The sequence below is a fragment of the Podarcis vaucheri genome (genome assembly GCF_965113315.1).
Source record: "Podarcis vaucheri genome assembly, chromosome: 7".
Lineage (NCBI taxonomy): Eukaryota > Metazoa > Chordata > Lepidosauria > Squamata > Lacertidae > Podarcis > Podarcis vaucheri.
Window position 1 is genome coordinate 81,725,295 of NC_138765.1, and position 20,141 is coordinate 81,745,435.

The 20,141-nt window shown below is 48.8% G+C and overlaps 1 protein-coding gene across 1 annotated transcript; it reads right to left on the reverse strand.

The window, feature by feature from the left end:
* Positions 1-1,325: 1,325 nt before the first annotated feature.
* TAS1R2 (taste 1 receptor member 2) lies at positions 1,326-14,693 on the reverse strand. Its single transcript, XM_082230003.1, has 5 exons — positions 14,423-14,693; positions 12,214-12,990; positions 10,191-10,403; positions 5,578-5,698; positions 1,326-2,959 (listed from the first exon to the last, which is right to left on the reverse strand). The coding sequence occupies exons 1-5, from the start codon at positions 14,681-14,683 to the stop codon at positions 2,031-2,033; spliced, it is 2,301 nt and encodes a 766-aa protein (XP_082086129.1). The 5' UTR covers positions 14,684-14,693; the 3' UTR covers positions 1,326-2,030.
* Positions 14,694-20,141: the final 5,448 nt, after the last annotated feature.

Genomic DNA, 20,141 nt, shown 5'->3' on the forward strand with positions numbered 1-20,141 from the left:
GTAGGCCGGCTTTATAAAAGACTCAGATTCCACATAGGGATTGGACTTTATTCGCCGTGAACTTTGGTAATAAAGCAGTGTATGGTGGTGTTTTCATGATTCTAAAACCTGGCAGGACGTGGTGCTGTGGTTAGGGAGAGGAGGAGAAACTGGATACGGGATCAGGCCAATGGCCCATCCGGGCCAGCATCCTGCTCTCACAGGGGCCAAACATACCCTCCAACTTTTCTCTGATGAAAATAGGGACATCCTATTCCATATTAAGAATAAGAATAATTTTTTTATCTACATCCCACCCATCTGACTGTTTTGTCCCAGCCGCCCTGGGAGTCTTCCAACGTATATAAAAACATAATGAAACATTTAAAGGATTCCATCTACAGCAGGCATCCCCAAACGCGGCCCTCCAGATGTTTTTGGGACTACAACTCCCATCATCCCTAGCTAACAGGACCAGTGGTCAGGGATGATGGGAATTGTAGTTCCAAAACATCTGGAGGGCCGCGTTTGGGGGTGCCTGATCTACAGGGCTGCCTTCAGATGTCGTCTAGAGATGGTATAGTCACTCAGGTGAGCTGGACCTCAGTGTCCGGGCTGAACGACGGGGGTGAAGATGCTCCTTCAGGTATACTGGGCCAAGGCCATTTAGGGCTTTCAAGGTGCTCGGAAATGTACTGGGAGCCAACGTAGGCCTTTCAGGACCAGTGTTATATGGTCTCAGTGGCCGCTCCCAGTCACCAGTCTAGCTGCCACATTCTGGATTAGTTGTAGTATCTGTAGGAATTGCTTTATTTGGGAGGTGGAGCAGTTGGGGCACATGGGAATGTGGTTATTGTTTTTACAGTTTGCAGAAACAGATTTGATTGTTTTTAGAATTGGTGTTATATTTTATATCTGGTTCACTGCTTCGATGGCCTCAGGTGGTGAAGCACTTTATACATATGCAAACCTACACAACATGCACATCTCCTTCATCAAAGTCCACTCCATCGGTCATGGATGCTTCAGTTGAGTTTCCTGCATTGCAGGGAGTTGGACTAGACAGCCCTTGGGGTCCCTACAATTCCATGCTTCTATTATTCTATAACCCCGAATTGATAGCCGCATCTTACAGCAGTGAGTTCCACAGGTTTAACCCTACTCTGTGTGAAGAAGTCCTTTCCATTTGCTCATCTAGAATCAGCTTCACCAAAGAACAAGTGACAAGGAAGGAAGAGTGAACAAAAGCCACTTCTGCCCTGCAGATTGCGGGCGTCACAGCCCCAGCCCCCACGCGATTGAGAGAATCCCCAGCCGTGTCACCCCCTGGCCAGCCAATCGGCCAGCTCTGGGGGCATGGCCTGCCCTGTTTAACGCAGGCGTGGCCGGGGATCTCCCTCTTTTCCCACCTATCAGCTGTTCCTGTTTCCCACCCTCCCGCCCTTTAAGGTTTTCGTTCCTTGACCTTGCTATGGACCTTGGTTGGTCGCCGTTGAGGGGCCTGGTAGGAATTTTTCAACTTGTCAAATTGGCACCAGCCACTTGGTTTTCGCCTACCTCATAGCAAATCATCACAACTTTCTGGGTATTGGCAGTTAGGCATTGGTATAGTTCTATAGATGGAAGAGGAGAGGTAACGCCATCACCTGCCCCGTATATTGAAGGATAGTCCGATAAAGGATTCCGGGGGGCGTGGTCCTGTCCGAAGCCTATGGAGGTGAGGGCCTAAGGCACACCCCTGAACGGTGACCCCGGGGGAGTTCCTAGTTGATGTGCATCAGCAGGACTCCCCCTACTGGTGGTTAACCCTTCCCGGACTTCAAGCAGACAGGCTGAAGCCGGATAGTCGGTTAGGACCAATGCCTAAGGCAATACCGCTCATCACCTGTAACCAATAAAGTTGTGGCCTTATTTAGCCCATTAACCTTAATAATTGTGTCATGTGTCTTTATTTCCACTGGGGTGGGGGTGGGAACTCGCCACACAACCTTCTCTCCGAGCAGCAATGTACAAATCAACAGGTGTCCATTTCATTCCACGAGGCTCTGGAATTACTCCTGCCTCATGGTGTAGCTTTGAATGGCATCCTGGAAGAAGGCGGTCGTATTGCGCTCCGGGTGAAAGAAAAGGATGTAACATTTGGGGCCAAAGTAGCCCACGCAGATACTGAACAAGTTGGACAGGACGGTGGCCGCTTCAAAGACAATCACCACGAACCCTTCGAAAATGGACATGACAAGGAAGAGAGCCACCCAGGAACCAAAATAGCCCGTCATGCACAAGGTGATGTATTTGGCTTCATTGTAGCTCTTCGGCAAGGCCTTCCCCATGTAGGCAAAGCAAAAGCAAAGGAAACACAAACTCATGTCAAAGGCATTGTTGAAGACCATGGTGGCGCGGTAGTCCTGGTTGCACATCAAGATGAGTATGGCCGGGTCGTCGCTCACCCGGGTTCGGAAGGGTACCGGCTTGTTGAAGTAGATATTGAGCGCTACAATGAAGATCTTGATGACCAAGACGACGGCGACAAAGACCCTCTGCCCATCGTACTTCCGCCAGGCATCGTAGGCCCGAGGCAGCTGGGCGGCCATCTTGAAGACGCAGATGATCTGGAAGGAGCGGACAGTGATGCAGGCAATGCAGGTGGTGAAGCAGAGGCTGAAGACCGTTTGGCGGCCGAAGCAAACCAGCTCCGTCGGCCGGCCCACGAAGAAGAGGGCACTGCAGAAACCAGCGGCCAGGGAGGCGATCATCAGAAAGCAGAGGCGGCCCCCAGCAGACTTCACCACCGGCGTGGCAGAGTGGCGGGTGAAGAGGGCCAAGGTCCACAAGGTCGCCAGGAGGCCAAGGGTCGAGAGAGAAAGGAGGACGATGGAGGTGGCGTCGCCCCAGTGGATGTAGAGCAGCTGTTTCGTGAAGCACTCTTCTTTGCCGGGTTCCGACCACATGTCCAGCGGACATTTCTGGCAGGTGAAACTGTCTGCCGACCAAAAAAGGACACACACCACAGACACACATAGTCAGTCAAAGTTAAGTTGTCACTGTATCAGGGGCTGGAAATTTAATTGGATTGCTTTGTCCAACAAAAAGGTTGGTTGATGGATGGGTGGTGACTGGGAAAAGTGAACTGACCATCTTCGGCCCAATTATAAACCATTTTAAAAGGTGGAATTTATCTAGCTGACCTTCCTTTGTCATATTTCACTCTGTGGCGTTGGGCGGATATTCTGTTTAGTTGTTTGCAGTGAATTTTTCTCTCAGTCTTGCTGCAGATTTATGTTGTGTCATGTATGTTTCAATACTAAAGAGGATGCTCTCTGAACGCAGAAATTCCCTGATTATTATTATTATTCTGCATTTGCATTTGTTTGTTAAGACAGGGGTAGGCAACCTAAGGCCCGTGAGCCAGATGTGGCCCTATCACCTTCTCAATCCAGCCTGTGGACGGTCCAGGATTCAACATGTTTTTACATGCGTGGAATGTGTCCTTTTATTTAAAATCCATCTCTGGGTTATTTGTGGGGCCTGCCTGCTGTTTTTACATGAGTAGAATGTGTGCTTTTATTTAAAATGCAGCTCTGGGTTACTGTACTTGTGGGGCATAGGAATTTGTTCATTTCTCCCCAAAAAAATATAGTCCGGCCCACCACATGGTCTGAGGGACAGTGGACCGGCCCCCTGCTGAAAAAGTTTGCTGACCCCTGTTTAAGAAGCTTTAGCTTCCGTTGTAGATCCTCTGGCTGGGTCTGGTTTTTCCATTAGGCATGCTAAATGTTTAGAGCTCCACCAGGAGAGATCTTCTGACTTGCTCACAGAGCTGAAAAGCCATGGGTCTCCTTCTCTCACAACTGCTACTGGGCAGGTTGTAGCAGAATTCTCGTGTACTTGGATCTATGACTATGGTGCCTATACAATGTACATATTTATCTGTAGATCTAATATTGGAGGGATGGGCAGGGGGCGTTACGATTATAAGAGTGCCAATGGTCTACAAAGACTTTAATGCAGCCCTGGACCCTATAATCCCTAAGAGAAAAGCTTCAGGGTTGCTGTTGTTTTGTATTATCACTTTGAACATCTTTTTTATCTCACCATATATCATTTCCCAAAATGCCCTGGGTTTCTTACAAGTCACAGTTTCAAGTGTCATAGGCGCCAACTCCCTGGGGTCCTGAGTGCCTGAGCACCCACAAAATTACCCACAAAAGGGCCAGGCACCCACAAATTTCAGTGCCAGGGCCATGTATGCTGCATAGCACCTGTGGCCCCGGGCACACACATTTGTGGGGCCAAGTTGGCACTGCCGTCTAGTGTTATGAGAGAGGGAGGGAAACCATTTTTTCCACCTGCTTTTCCCAGGCCACGCATCATTTTATAGACCACTAACATCACTGACTTGCCTTTTCTCTAAGCTAAAAGCAGAGTGGGTGGCAGGCTTTTCCCCATATCTACCACCCACACAAACTCTGATGGTAGACATAAGATCATAAGAAGAGCCCTCCTGGATCAGGCCGGATGAAGATGACCCAGAAACTACAACTAATCCAGAATGCAGCAGCTAGACTGGTGACTGGGAGCAGCCACTGAGACCACATAATGCCGGTCCTGAAAGACCTACATTGGCTCCCAGTACGTTTCTGAGCACAGTTCAAAGTGTTGGTGCTGACCTTTAAAGCCCTAAACGGCCTCGATCCAGTATACCTGAAGGAGCGTCTCCACCCCCATCGTTCAGCCCAGACACTGATGTCCAGCCAGTGGTGGAGGAAGAACCTTCTCTAGCACCCGGGGCGGGACGCCGAGGGGCGGGGCGAACCACTTGGCAGCGCACGTGCAACATCCACACGGACTGCGCATACGCTGCAGCCCATACGGTCATCGTGCGAGCAGCAGCCCATACGGATACCCATATTGACGGTGCACAAGAGCGGCAGTCCGTACGGACGCTGTCCGGGCGGCGCCCATACTAACTGCGTGCATGCCCTTGGCCGCTCTACAGCTGGGGGGGCAGCGGGCCATCTTGTCACACATACCCCTGAGTGGTGCCCAGGGTGACCCCCCTCCCCCCCCTTTTGTACACTCCTGGGTCCAGCGCCAAGGGCCTTCTAACAGTCCCCTCACTGGGAGAAGCGAAGTTACAGGGGACCAGGCAGAGGGCCTTCTCGGTAGTGGCACCTGCCCTGTGGAATGCCCTCCCATCAGATGTCAAGGAAATAAACAACAATCTGACTTTTAGAAGACATCTGAAGGCAGCCCTGTTTGGGGAAGCCTTTAATATTTGATAAATTATTGTATTTTAATATTTTGCTGGAAGCTGCCCAGAGTGGCTGGGGAAACCCAGCCAGACGGGCGGGGTACAAATAATAAATTGTTATTGCTATTGCTATTGCTATTGCTATTGCTATTGCTATTGCTATTGCTATTGCTATTGCTATTGCTATTGCTATTGCTATTGTTAGATGGGGATTCCTACACTCTAGCATCCTGTTTTCACAGCAGCCACCCAGATGCGCTGCCAAAAGGAAACCTACAAATAGGACCTGCACACAACAGCAGCTCTTGCTTCCTGTGGTTTCCAGCAAGTGGTATTCAGAAACTTACTGCTGCTGTTGAGAAAGGTCCCGGCCTTACACTGCACACACTCAAAACAGCAGGTGAGCATCCCGATCAATTTTTTCTTATGTCCCGCCTCGCATTGCTCTGAGCAGATGGACTGAGGAGCCTGCAAAGGAGAGAGCGTGAGAATTATACGTGATTTGCTCACCATTTATATACATACTCTGTGTGTGTGTGTGTGTGTGTGTGTGTGTGTGTGTTGACATTTTAACATTATGAGGAAAGTGAGGATTTACAGAAGTAAGAAAGATAGGAAGGAGAGAGAAAATAGAAGGGCGTTGCACAGCATGCTTGCAAAAGGAAACACTGCAGTGTGTGGGGTGAAATAAACAAAAATGAAACAAACAAAAATGTTAATCTTAATTCCCTTGCTTTCTTATCATGTGCACACCATATGACTACGGATACAATTATAGCAATAAAATAAAATAAAATTCTTAAGTGTTATATATTAATTTGTATTTTGTATTTGTATTTTTGTTTCTTTGTCTTATAAGGCTGATTAATATTTTACAGCATTTTAAATGTGTTTTTGGAAGGGGCGGTTATTGTGTGTTTTTGTTTTTATTTTAACTATTGACTTGTGTTTTTTATCTTGTCTGTTTATCCTGTGAACAGCCCTGAGATCAGGTGACAAAAGGCGGTATATAAATCTGATAAATATATAAAATTCTTGGGTGTGTTGTATCTTAACTATTGTATGTTCTTCTAAACCATACTATAGCATAAATAGGAGAAACTGTTTATATGCCACCTTATTCATAAACAAAGCGTACTGCCAAAAAACCCAAAAAACTGTCTTTTTTGCTAGACACTCCAAAGGCTTTCAGTTTTTGTGGCCGGGGGGGGGGGATTTCTAACAAGGCTAATGCCAAGACCTTTGAATGTCAATCGCGCAAATTAGCCAGCTCAAACTTTTGCTCCCCTTTTGCTGTTCATCCCCCCCCCCCCACACACACACACACAATTTTTATTATTTATTTTATCATGGTGATAAATCGGAATCTTCCTTCCTACAGGAAGACCCTCTAACATCTTCCAGAGCAGAGGGTCTTCTGTTTGTAAGCCCGTCCATGATGCCAAGGGTTGCCACCAGGAAAATTGTCAATTTCAGTCAGTTACATTTATTTGTTGAGTTCCTTGGAATTTCATTCCCAGTGATGTGTTTAAGACACGGCTCGAGAAGTGCAGGGTCTTAACGGCATCTCCAGATAGTTTAAAGGTAAAGGTAAAGGGACCCCTGACATTAGGTCCAGTCATGGCCGACTCTGGGGTTGCGGCGCTCATCTCGCTTTATTGGCCGAGGGAGCCGGCGTACAGTTTCTGGGTCATGTGGCCAGCATGACTAAGCTGCTTCTGGCGAACCAGAGCAGCACACGGAAACGCCGTTTACCTTCCCGCCGGAGCGGTACCTATTTATCTATTTGCACTTTGACGTGCTTTCGAACTGCTAGGTTGGCAGTAGCAGAGACCGAGCAACGGGATAACTGCCTCTCTGGCAGTGATCCTGGAGTAGTTTAGCTGTGCGCTTTCCTTTGTATAGTGTCAAATTGATGCGGTTCAAATCCCCGCGATTGTAAAACAAAAAACAAAAAACAAAACAACCACCCTTAAAACAATTTACAAAGAATTAATAACAGCAAAAAAACCACAATTCTTGGATATAATCGAAAGATAAAAATCAGGAACAAACCAAAAACAGATGCGGCTGGCGCTGTGGTCTAAACCACCGAGCCTCTTGGGCTTGCCGATCAGAAGGTTGGAGGTTCGAATCCCTGTGATGGGGTGAACTCCCGTTGCTCTGTCCTAGTTCCTGCCAACCTAGCAGTTTGAAGGCACACCAGTGCAAGTAGATAAATAGGTACCACTGTGGCGGGAAGGTAAACGGTGTTTCCGTGCACTATGGCTTCCATCACGGTGTTCCGTTGCACCAGAAGCAGTTTAGTCCTGCTGGCCACATGCCCCGGAAAGCTGTCTCTGGACAAATGCCAGCTCCCCCAGCCTGAAAGCAAGATGAGCACCGCAACCCCATAGTCGCCTTTGACTGGACTTAACCTTCCAGGGGTCCTTTACCTTTATCTAATGTTTGGAACGTCACATTAGGCCAGGCAATCTTCCCCTGGCTTCCAGTTCATCTCTAGGCCCGATCCAAGGTGTTTCTTCACTTACAAAGCTCTGTGGGGATTCGGACATCGGTACCTAACAGAACACCTCCACCTGTTTGTAAGGACCCTTTTCCCGATAGCTCAGCAGGTAAAGCATAAGACTCTTAATCTCAGGGTTGTGAGTTCAAGTCCCACGTTGGGCAAAAGATTCCTGTATTGCAGGGGGTTGGACTAGATGGCCCTAGATGGCCCTTCCAAATCTACAATTCTATGTCTTGAAACAGCCTTCATCCACCTGGTACCCTCAAAATACTTGCAACTACAGCTCTCATCAGCCCTGGTATCCTTCGTTAGCTCTGTGCCCAATTTCATCCCCTTTACATGCACTGTAGACATTTTCAAAATGACAAAAAACAAAAAGCCGGGGTGATTATTATATCTGTCTATCAAAGACAAAGCTCTATGCAGGGACGCCTCAAGGAGTTAACCTCCAAACAGGCACAAGGTGGCAGTCTTGAGCCAATGTAAACAAGTTGTGGGACCCGCCTGGTGCAGATATCTATCAGAAGGGGCGAACTGAGATTTCTATGGACTTGTTTGCATTACCCTAAAGCATATTGGTAAGTTAGCAAATTATAGGGAAGGACCGGAGCTGAGTTGCAGAGCTCCTGCCTTTCATGCAGAAAGCCTGCATCAATCGCTGGCACCTCCAAGTAGGGCCAGGAAGGACTCTCTGCCTGGAACCCAGGAGAACTGTTGCCGGTCAGTGCAGGAAGTGTTGAGCTGAGTGGAGCAATGATCTTCAGGCAGCTTCCTCAGGGTTTTGGGTAGGAGACAATTCTGATAGCTCTGTTGGGGGTTGAGCCTCTGTAGCAGGAACCCCCCCACCCCAATCATTCTGTTTGCACAAACTTCACACACACTCACACTCACACACTACATATGCCACATTTCTGTTATAAATTCATAGAAAATCAACCATACATCGGATTTGCACTGTTCCATTTTTTTACTCCATGTGACAAGGACTATCAAAGGGGGGTGGTTTGGTTTCTGGTCAGCCATAATCCCTACACCATCCCAGCACATCCACAGGAGCCCTGCCCAGTTGCTATGTCAACCCTGATAATCCCAGACAGAAGACAATCAAAATCACAAAGAACAGTGGATTCACCACAGGCTGAAACAAAGGACAATGATCAGATCTTCCCTCTGGGGGCAGGAAACTGCAAACTCCCCATTGTCACCTGGAAAGTACTCATGGGGAGGGGGAAAGGAGGAACCAGCTGGGCGACAGGACACTCAGGTTACCACCACAACTCCTCCCTCAACCCCTCCTTTCTGTAATGTATGCATGATGTTTCTGGGGGTGGGCTTGAGCTAGAGGAGGGGAATTTCAGAAGTTTTTATAAGGTCTTGCAGCCCATTGTTCTGGGTCTTTTCCTCTCTCCTGCGAGTGAGGGGAATACCCTGTTGCAACAGTTCAATAAAGGCCAAGCCTACAGGCTGCTGTTTTGCTCCAAGTTATCCTGGTTGGTGTCTTTGTTTTGTCCAAGAGAGCCCTCGGATTTTTCCATTAACACCTCAGATCTCCAAGCAGATATCAAGCTGTAGACCTTCCCTAGAAAGTGATGGTCAATATTGTCCATACATCCAGAATTTCCTGGACATAGCCAGTCGGAAATAGTATCCAGGCGGAAATCGCTATAATGTCTTGGAAAACCCAGACGCACGTCAACCTATGTTGGAAGTGTAGATTTTTGCAAACTTCCTTTTTTAAAACCTCAATTTTTTTGAGACTTTGAAATATGGCAACCCTAGTCCATGGTCATTTGTGGCCTGGACCCTTCCAGATTAGACTGTTGCAATTTTGGGGGTCAGGGGTCAGTGGGTGCAGTCCTTGAAAATTGTCCAGAAGCTTCAGTTAGAACAAAACCTCCGCCAGCTTACCAAAACTCCCTGAAATCCCCATTTTGGACATTTGAAGTTCTCAATCAGAGGTGGGTGGAGCCTGTGGCCCTCCAAAGGTTGTTCAACCACAGCTCCCAGCATCATCCCTGACTACTGGCCATCCACACTGGGATTGATGGGAGTTGTAGTCTAAGGACGTCTGAAGGACCACAAGTTGCCCATCTCTGTATTAGGCAATCCCTTGTCTTTATTGCCCCAGACTACCTCCACCACAACTCTGCCTGCTGCTGCCTCCCTCCCATGGGTTGCTGGACTCTAGGTCCCATCATCTTCCGTAACCATTGACCATACTGGCTGGGACTGGTGGGAGTTGGAGCCCAACAACACCTAGCCACAGATGTCCCACCCCCCAACCTTGAGATACAATGCCAGGTCTCGATGGAAGTTCCCACCACCACTAAGAAGACCCTTGTATCTAGGAAGTACCCACTGAGTTCATTCCACAACAGGAAGAAGACCTCGGAGGTGGAACGGACTGTCCGGCGCAGGGCAGCCATGGGAGTCCCTTGAGACGCTACTCACTGTGTTGTTTGCGGTGTGCCAGGTGATGATTTTCTCGTTGACTTCGAGCCTTCCCTGCAACGAATTATAGGAAGCAATCTTCTTGAAAGGCTGGCCGGGAACGTTCCATTGCCACTGTATGACCTCGAAACCGTTCGGTGGGTCTCCTTTCTGGTCAAAGTTGATCACGGTCTTCAGCAGGGTGAAGTTTACCTTGTGCATCTCCTTCAGCAGCTACGACACGAGGAGAGAGGCATTGTTTGTGCGGTGATGGCAAGCCATTTTGAGCTCAGGCCTCAAAACCACACTACAACCACCACCGCCCTCCCTGAATCTACTTTTGCAGATGCAGCAAGCGAGTGACCCCCATAGAAGCACCCTATGTCATTTTTTTGTTACCTCAAGGGTGCCCCCTGTGCTGCAGTACCAGGGGCGCCCACTTAGCATTCTGTCAGCTGACCCCAAAGGGCCAGTCCCTGCCCAGGCTCTACCTCTCCCTCTAGTTTCAATGTTCAGCATTGAGTGCTGTCGCTTAGGTAGCCAAAACAGCACCACCCACATGGGGTCATTCCAGTAGTTGACCCAACTGATTGTGCCCAGTGGCCCTGGAATGATGGCAGACTGTTGGAAAGGGGTTTTTTTTATTTGTAGCTGGAAGGCTGCATTTCCTCCTGGGTCTCCTTACTGGGGTCATTGGTAGGGCTGGGCGATATATCGTCCAAAACTGGTTTCAAGTCCATTATCATGATATCAGCTTTGTAATTTTTGACCTGGGAATATATTGTGACTCACGGCATGTGTTAGGGTTGGGCAAGGTATATCGTCCAAAATTGGTTTCAACTCCATATCATGATACCAGTTTTGTAATCTTTAACCTGGGAATATATTGTGAATCATGATGCGTCTTTGTGTTTGTGTGCAAAAAATCACAGCATGGGGGGAAACCGTGAAGCCAGCCAATGCCTCTACAGTACATAGCTCCATCCTTATTTCAGACACCGTGATACATTGGTTATGTCGCAATGTTTACCTGGTGACATATTGCATTGTTGAAAACCAGATAATCGCCCAGCCGTAGTCACTTGCGGAACCAGAGGCAAAATTTGGTTCAAATTTTTCTTTGGTAGGCAAATTTCTACACTCACGTTCATCATCCCTCTCTATCCTCCGTCCACTGGGCAAGTCAGGGCCAGTGAGGGGGTAGGGCCCTGGGGCGGGGGGGTGGTTTTGGGACGGGGCACAGCCTGTAAGGACCCCCAGAGGCCAGATAAAGAGGTCTGGATGGCCTCAGCTGGCTCCCTGGCCTCATTTTCTCCATCCAACCCTAAACAACCGTGTCTTGCAGCCTCCCGCCTTTGGTCAGGCCTCCATGAATACCGTACTTTTTGCTCTATAAGACGTACCAGACCATAAGACACACCTAGGTTTTGGAGGAGGAAAACAGGGGGGGAAATATTCTGAATCTCAAAAGCCAGAACAGCAAAAGGGATTGCTGCCCCGCGAAAGCAGCGATCCCTCTTCCTGTTCTGGCTTCTGGGAAAGCTACGCAGCCTGCATTCGCTCCATAAGGCGCACACACATTTCCCCTTACTTTTTAAGGTACCCCTGCCCGTACGGGCCAGTCGTGTCCGACTCTAGGGTTGTGCGCTCATCTCACTTAAGAGGCCGGGAGCCAGCACTGTTCGAAGACACTTCGGGGTCACGTGGCCAGCGTGACGAAGCTGCTCTGGCGAGCCAGCACCAGCGCAGCACACGGAAATGCCTTTTACCTTCCCACTATAAAGCGGTACCTATTTATCTACTTGCACTTAGGGGTGCTTTCGAACTGCTAGGTGGGCAGGAGCTGGGACCGAAAGACGGGAGAAAGACGGGAGCTCACCCCGCCATGGGGATTCGAACCGCCGACCATACGATTGGCAAGTCCTACGCACTGAGGTTTTACCCACAGCGCCACCTGCATCCCTTCCTTACTTTTTAGGAGGGAGCAAAAAATACGGTACATTCCCTCCCTCCCCAGCCATGTGGCATTGATGCGGGAGTTCACCTCCCATGGATAAATCTCCCGCCGGTCGCATCTCGTGGCGCTGCATCTTAGCAGCAGGTGCAAGGCGTGCGCGACCACGTAAACGGCCGAGTAGACGTTGAAGTTGATGCGGTCCCCTGTGCCCCGGAGGCTCTTGTCGTAGGAGCAAGCCTCCGCCAGACAGTCATCGCATTCCTGGTTGCACGTTGCCGCGCCGGAGGCGGCCTGGCCTTCACCGCCTTCCCCCGGGTGGGACGGACCCCTGACGCGGAAGTCGTCCATCCCAGGGACGGGCACATCCTGCACGGCCACGCCAAAGATGGTGCCCACACTCGAGATGTTGGCGACGCCATGGGTGGTCGGGTCAATGGACCAGGCCTCTGCGCCGATCCACACGACGTCCGTCATCTCCTGGCGGATGACCTCCCTGAAGAACGTGGGGAGAGGCAGTTCCAGGCTGAGGATGATCACCACTTTGGCCGTGCTCCTGCTGATTTTGGTCACAATACTGCTGATCCACTCCTCTGTGCTGTTGCCTGAATCGTGAGGATCCTTTCCCTGGACCGGGATGGTCTCCTGGAAGGCAATGCAGCCTTGGGTGGCCTGGGCTCGCAACAGCTGCAGGTTTTGTTGGCCGTAGTCGTCGTCGCTGGCAAGGACAATGAACCAGTTCCACTTGAAGTGTTTCAGGAGCTGGAGCATGACAGCGATCTGCTGCTCGGCGCTTGGGATGGTGCGGAAAGCCACCGGGAAGATCTTGGGGTTGCCCAGGAACTCGGTGGTGGCGCTGTAGGTGATCTGGAGTGGAAGGAGAGCATAGCTGTCAACTTACGGATTTGAAAATAAGGGACCAGCAGCCTCGAAAATAAGAGATCAGCAGCCAAAATAAGGGATTTTAGTCAACCAGCAGCCAAACAAAGCCTCAAGCGGTGGTTCCCACAGCGCAGCAACCCGGGAAAGGGGATGCAACAAGGGAAACCACCGTCACCTCTCTGCTGGGAAGCGCTGAGCAAAGGCGAGTCCCCAGGCAACGCAGCCAATTTGATTGGCACAAGGCATGCAAGCTTCACCCCCCAGTCGTTCTTAGACTCCTTATTGGGTGAGCAACGCAGCCAAGCAACACAGTTGGAACCTCCCTCCTCCCTGGAAGGCAGGGAGGGAGGGAGAGGAGCTGCTTCCTTGGAAACCCGGGGAATTTAAGGGACATCATCAATAAGGGACAGCAGCGGGACACGGCGCTGGGATAAGGGACTTTCCCACCAAATAAGAGACGGTTGACAGCTATGAAGGAGAGCTGAGTCACCCTCAGGGCAACCAAAGAAGAGAACGGCATAGGAGGGAACAGCACCAGCAAAGCAGGACTAGCAGATGAAACTGATGGAATATGTAGAAACTGCTATCTTAAACTAGCAGAATGAGAGGTTAGGAAGAAAGAGTTTTTAAAGAAGAGTGGAGGGGGGGAATTGTGGAATACTTGAAAAATTATTGTAAATAACAAAATGTTAGCAAGGTTGGAATAAACTGAGCAGTTGGACTGCAGGTGGAGGAGAAAACTGGAAAAGAAAGAACAAGAAGTACCGTATTTTTCGCTCTATAAGACGCACCAGACCATAAGACACACCTAGTTTTTGGAGGAGGAAAACAAGAAAAAAAATATTCTGAATCTCAGAAGCCAGAACAGCAAGAGGGATCGCTGTGCAGTGAATGCAGCAATTCCTCTTGCTGTTCTGGCTTCTGGGATAGCTGCGCAGCCTACATTCGCTCCATAAGACGCACACACATTTCCCCTTACTTTTTAGGAGGGAAAAAGTGAGTCTTATGGAGCAAAAAATACGGTAGTTAGAATATGCAGCAGTAAAGGAAAAATGAAATGAACCATAGCAGGGTGGGAGGGAAGTCAAAGCTAAGTAAGCTGGTAATATGTGCAAATTAGAGTGGCTGGGGAAACCCAGTCACATGGGTGGGTATTATTATTATTATTATTATTATTATTATTATTATTAAACAGGACATCCCTATTTTCATCAGTGAACTTTTAGAGGATATACATAATTCCAGCCAGGTGAAAATACTGAGAGAATGACTCCGGGCCAGCCAGAGGCGTGGCTTGTGGAGAGGAGGCGTGGCCTTGGGAGGCTTCCAAGGGCCTGAGGTTGAGGTGTGAGGGGCCACATTCCACCCCTGGGGCCCGCGGTTCCCTGCTCCTGCCAAGGAGGGCCACCAACTTTACCTGTGGGACGAGGAACTGGCTCAAGAGGAAAGCGGCTGTCACCGCTGCCTGAGAGGAGTCTGGCCCGATGACGGCTATCACCCTCGGGCGGTACTGCGTGTAGTTGGTCTTGATATCCAGCAGGGAGCGGTTGTTGGAGAGGAAGTATAAGATCGGATGGATGGTGTTGGTGAGGTAGCAGACGTCCACCATCTCGTAGCCCAGCCGCACCCGTGGCAGGAGGGCGCTGGCTTTGTTGATCTCTTCTACCGCGTAGCGCATAGCTTGGAGGTAGCTGTAGCTCACGACTTTCAGATTGTACCTGGGAGAGGAGTGAGAGGCGATGCACTGAGGGCCAGCTCTGGACCGGGGAGGCCGGGCAAAGCTCCGGTTGAGTTGCCTGCTCTTCTTTAAAAGGATTCCAGCAAGCATCGTTAAAAAATGTGAAACACAAGAACATCAGAAGCATAGCTGTCAAGTGTCCCTTATTTGGCGGGACAGTCCCTTATCCCAGGGCCATGTCCCACTGCTGCCCCTTATTGATGATGTCCCTTAAATAAGCTACTGAAGGTAATGGGGCCCTTTCTATGTCCAGCTGTGCTTTGTCAACAACAATTTTTTGCTGTTTTTTGTGTTGAATATATGCTATATGGTAATTTATAGGACCTAATAGGTATCTAAAGCCATTTGCACGCAACAAAATATGTATTTTATCAAAGTAATTGTTGATCCCTTATTTTGGCTGCTGATCCTTTATTTCTGAGGCCGCTGGTCCCTTATTTTCAAATCTATAAGTTGACAGCTATGATCAGAAGCCATCAGACCCATGGTCTAGCTGCCTGCACTGACTGGCAGCAGCTCTCCTGTCCTTCAGGCAAGCCTGTCCAGATGCATATTCCACACCTGGAGTCCTGTGTCCAGTTCTGGGCACCACAATTTAAGAAGGAAATTGACGAGCTGGAACGTGTGCAGAGGAGAATGGCCAGTATGATCAAGGGAAGCCAAGCCTGATGAGGAACAGTCGAAGGAGCTGGGTATGTTTAGCATGGGAAAGAGGAAGCTGAGAGGAGATATCTTCAAATATCTAAAGGATAAGCCGCATGGAAGATGGAACAAGCTTGTTTCCTCCTGCTCTGGAGAGCAGGGCCCGAACCGACAGCTTCACAAGGAAGGAGATTCCAACAAAAGACCAGGAAGAAAAATATATGGTAGAAAGAGCTGTTCCATTAATTTGATTTTGAATTGATTTTAAATGAATTGATTTTAGAATGCTGTGTTACTTTTATTGTTGTTAGCCACTCTGAGCCCAGCTTTGGCTGGGGTGGGCGGGATATAAATAAAATTGTTGTTGTTGTTGTTGTTGTTGTTGTTGTTGTTGTTGTTGTTGTTGTTCCAACAGTAGAATGGACTCCCTTGGAAGGTGGTGGACTCTTTTTCACCAGTGGTTTTTAAGCAGAGATTGGATAGCCACCTGCCAGAGATTGTTTAGCTATGGATCCTGAATTGCAGAGGTTTGGACTATATAGCTCTTGGGTGTACCCCAGACACTTCTATGAATCCACACCCGAAATCTCATTTCATTCCTAAAATGACCTGCCCTCCCCAGTGCCGGATTTACATATAAGCTAAACAAGCTATAGCTTAGGGCCCTACTCTCTTGGGGGTGGTGGGAATTAAAGGGGAAAAACCTGGGTGTACATTTCCAAAATATAAGATAAAAAATAAATAAAGCCTACATACAGCAAGTGTTTTCTGTTATGTAGGCTCCTATGATGTAAGTAATGGGCCCCGCCTGCTAGCCTGCTCCCTCAAATATCACGGGTTTGCTCATTTCTATATATAAGGTGCCTACATGGAGTGGTTACATGACCACATGTGCAAATGGCTTGAGATACCTATTTGGTCTAATAATAATAATAATAATAATAATAATAATAATAATAATTTATTATTTATTATTTATACTCCGCCCATCTGGCTGGGTTTCCCCAGCCACTCTGGGCGGCTTTCAACAAGACACTAAAATACAATAACCTATTAAACATTAAAAGCTTCCCTAAACGGGGCTGCCTTCAGATGTCTTCTAAAAGTCTGGTAGTTGTTTTTCTCTTTGACATCTGATGGGAGGGCGTTCCACAGGGTGGGCGCCACTACAGAGAAGGCCCTCTGCCTGGTTCCCTGTAACCTGGCTTCTCGCAGTGAGGGAACCGCCAGAAGGCCCTCAGTGCTGGACCTCATTGTCCGGGCAGAACGATGGAGGTGGAGACGCTCCTTCAGGTATACTGGACTGAGCACTGGATATTCAGAATTATTATTATATTTGCATGCATATCTCACCTCTTCTGCAAGAAGCTCATGGTTCCCCCAATTTAATCTCCACAACCACCCTGCGAGGTGATGACAGTGACTGCCCCCCGCCCTGGTCACCCAGTGAACTCCATGCCCAGGTGGGGATTCGCACCCTGGTCTCCCTGATCCTAGACCGACACTCTAACCACTACACCACACTTTCATATTCATAAATTCAACACACAAAAACAGCAACCATTTGTTGCTGACAAAGGACAGCTGGACATATAAAGGACCCAATTACCTTCACTAGCTTTAGGTCTCATCAGACCTAAATCCGGCCCTGGCCTTCCCCCATTTCTGATACCCGGTACATACTTTTTGCAGATGGGGACCTCCTGCGCGGGGCTGAGGTGGGGCCTGCCCACAGCTTCTGCGTGCAAGGAGAAGAGGCCCCCTAGGATGTAATCTCCTGCCAGGTGGAAATGGGAAGCGGGTGTGGTTACTGAGGCCGCGGCAGCCACCAAGGCACCGACGCAGGCTGCCACCAGTCCGGTGAAGCGCATGGTGGGGCACTTTTTTATGGCACCCTCATATCGGCAGCTGTCCAGCCAGAAGATGGATAAGATGTCTCTGACCTTCCCCTTGCCACATGCCAGAGCCTTTCGCTAGCTCCTTTGCATAGGAGGCAGGTAAGGACCAGCTCATTTGCATGCATTTATGCATGGGGTGGGCCAGACGTGGGTGGTGCTGTGGTCTAAACCACAGAGCCTAGGGCTTGCCGATCAGAAGGTTGGCGGTTCGAATCCCCGCGACGGGGTGAATTCCCATTGCTCGGTCCCTGCTCCTGCCAACCTAGCAGTTCGAAAGGACGTCAAAGTGCAAGTAGATAAATAGGTACCACTCCGGCGGGAAGGTAAACGGCGTTTCCGTGCGCTGCTCTGGTTCGCCAGAAGCGGCTTAGTCATGCTGGCCACATGACCCTGAAGTTGTACGCCAGCTCCCTCGGCCAGTAAAGCAAGATGAGCGCCACAACCCTAGAGTTGTCCGCGACTGGACCTAACGGTTAGGAGTCCCTTTACCTTTATGAATGGTGTGGGGAACCGTGACCTGGGCATTGGACTCAATGGATCAAGTGAAAACATAGGCCTCAGTCGTTTCGCTGCAATGTGCTGACCGCTTTATATTTTTCAGGTTTGGCCAACGTGGCCCCCTGCAGATGTTAAAGGTAAAGGGACCGCTGACCATTAGGTCCAGTCGTGACCGACTCTGGGGTTGCGGCGCTCATCTCACTTTATTGGCCGAGGGAGCCACCGTACAGCTTCCAGGTCATGTGGCCAGCATGACTAAGCCACTTCTGGCGAACCAAAGCAGCGCAAGGAAACGCCGTTTACCTTCCCGCCGGAGCGGTACCTGTTTATCTACTTGCACGTTGACGTGCTTTTGAACTGCTAGGCTGGCAGGAGCAGGGACCGAGCAACAGGAGCTCACCCCGTCACGGGGATTCGAACCGCCAACCTTCTGATTGGCAAGTCCTAGGTTCTGTGGTTTAACCCACAGTGCCACCTGCAGATGTTACTGGACTCCAGTTCCCATCAGCCCCTGGCAGCTCAACCAATGGTCCAGGATGATGGGAGTCAGAGTCCTTCAACAGCAGGAGGGACAGAGTTCCCCCAGCCCTGCCTTAAAAGCTAGGGACAGTGAAGGCAAGAGATGGTCCGGTTCAGGACTTAGCCGAGATGGCGAAATGACATGTTTAACCAGAGAAAAGTCAGTGTTCACATTTTTTGACGACTGGAAGCCTCCCGTAGACTTTGAATGGAAAAGAAAAATAATGACTTTGGATTTGAAGACTGAAGATGTTTTTTGTAGAAAGTGGCTTTGTTAGGTATTGAGTGAATGAAGTGAATGTTGTTTGCATATGGCAAACGAAGAATTCAAAGTCTTACCTTCTGAATTTTATTTCTCTCTCTCCTTTAACAATTATATTTCCTTATTTCTCCAGCGCTCTTTCTTGATTCCCCCCCCCCTTTATGTTTTTATTGTATTTAGATCAAAGTCTTAGTTTGGACAAAAAAAAGGAGGGGAAGATTAAGTTTTGTATTTTTTTCTATAAGCACTAACATTTTTTTTAAGACTATAGAGAGCCTTTATTCTCAGTAATAAAGGAACACACAGGTGGAGAATACTTTTATTTCTTTATTATTTGTAAGCGGAATCTTTGTATGAGTTAATACTTCATGATCCCTTTGGAGCCTTGCTGTATCTTCACATTTTTGCCCTTCCGGGATGTCCTTCTTTGTGGTTTAAATATCAGATTCTTTGTTTTCTTCCTCTTTGTCGTCTGTACTTTGGAGGGGAGGGGGCTTAACAAGTCAATAAAATTAAAAGAAAGAAAGAAATGGACTTCTGTTCACATTTAAAGACAAAGCTGCCTAAAAAATGGGTTATGTCGGGGGAACATAAACCCCCAAAAAACCCCTCAGCCCTCTTACCTCCCAGATTTGCACCATGCTAGAAAACTCCTCTCCCCCTTTTCCATGCAAAGCTCAGGGTTCGCTCAGGCAAATAACCCTGTGCTTTGGATTTGCATAAGTAGCCTGTTTGCATTTAACCTTACAAGAACAGGCCAACTGCTCTGTCAAAGCTGTGGAGGGTTGCATTTTGAGAGCATGACACCAGTCTTGATCCGGAGACCCCGGTGTTCTTTGGAGGACAAGGGCAGGGGCAACTTTCTGCTGTTGGTGGTGGTTGTTAATTTATTTATTTATTTATACCCCGCCCATCTGGCTGGGTTTCCTCAGCCACTCTGGGCGGCTTCCAATATTAAAAACATAATACAGCGTCATAATCAAACATTAAAAACTTCCCTAAACAGGGCTGCCTTCAGATGTCTTCTAAAAGTATGATAGTTGCATATTTCCTTGACGTCTGATGGGAGGGCGTTCCACGGGGTGGGTGCCACTACCAAGAAGGCCCTCTGCTTGGTTCCCTGTAACTACACTTCTAGCTACAAGGGAACCACCAGAAGGCCCTTGGCGCTGGACCTCAGTGTCTGGGCTCGATGATGGGGGTGGAGACGCTCCTTCAGGTATACTGGGCCAAGGCCGTTTAGGGCTTTCAAGGTCAGCACCAACACTTTGAGTTGTGCTCGGAAACGTACTGAGAGCCAATGTAGGTCTTTCAGGATAATAATAATAATAGCCATTATTCCAAAAGCTAGCCAGCTTGAGAGTTGGATGTGTTTTGGACATGCAATCAATAACTACTACAGTGGTACCTTGGGTTAAGTACTTAATTCGTTCCGGAGGACCGTTCTTAACCTGAAACTGTTCTTAACCTGAAGCACCACTTTAGCTAATGGGGCCTCCTGCTGCTGCCGCGCCACCAGAGCATGATTTCTGTTCTCATCCCGAAGCAAAGTTCTTAACCTGAGGTAATATTTCTGGGT

Coding starts and splice junctions, on each gene's coding strand:
- TAS1R2 (XM_082230003.1), bottom strand. CDS start 14,683: ATGCGCTACGCGGTAGAAGAGATCAACAAAGCCAGCGCCCTCCTGCCA. Junction 12,991..14,422: donor GCCAGTTCCTCGTCCCACAG/GTAAAGTTGGTG, acceptor CTTCCACTCCAG/ATCACCTACAGCGCCACCAC. Junction 5,699..10,190: donor GGCACACCGCAAACAACACA/GTGAGTAGCGTC, acceptor TCTCCTTTGCAG/GCTCCTCAGTCCATCTGCTC.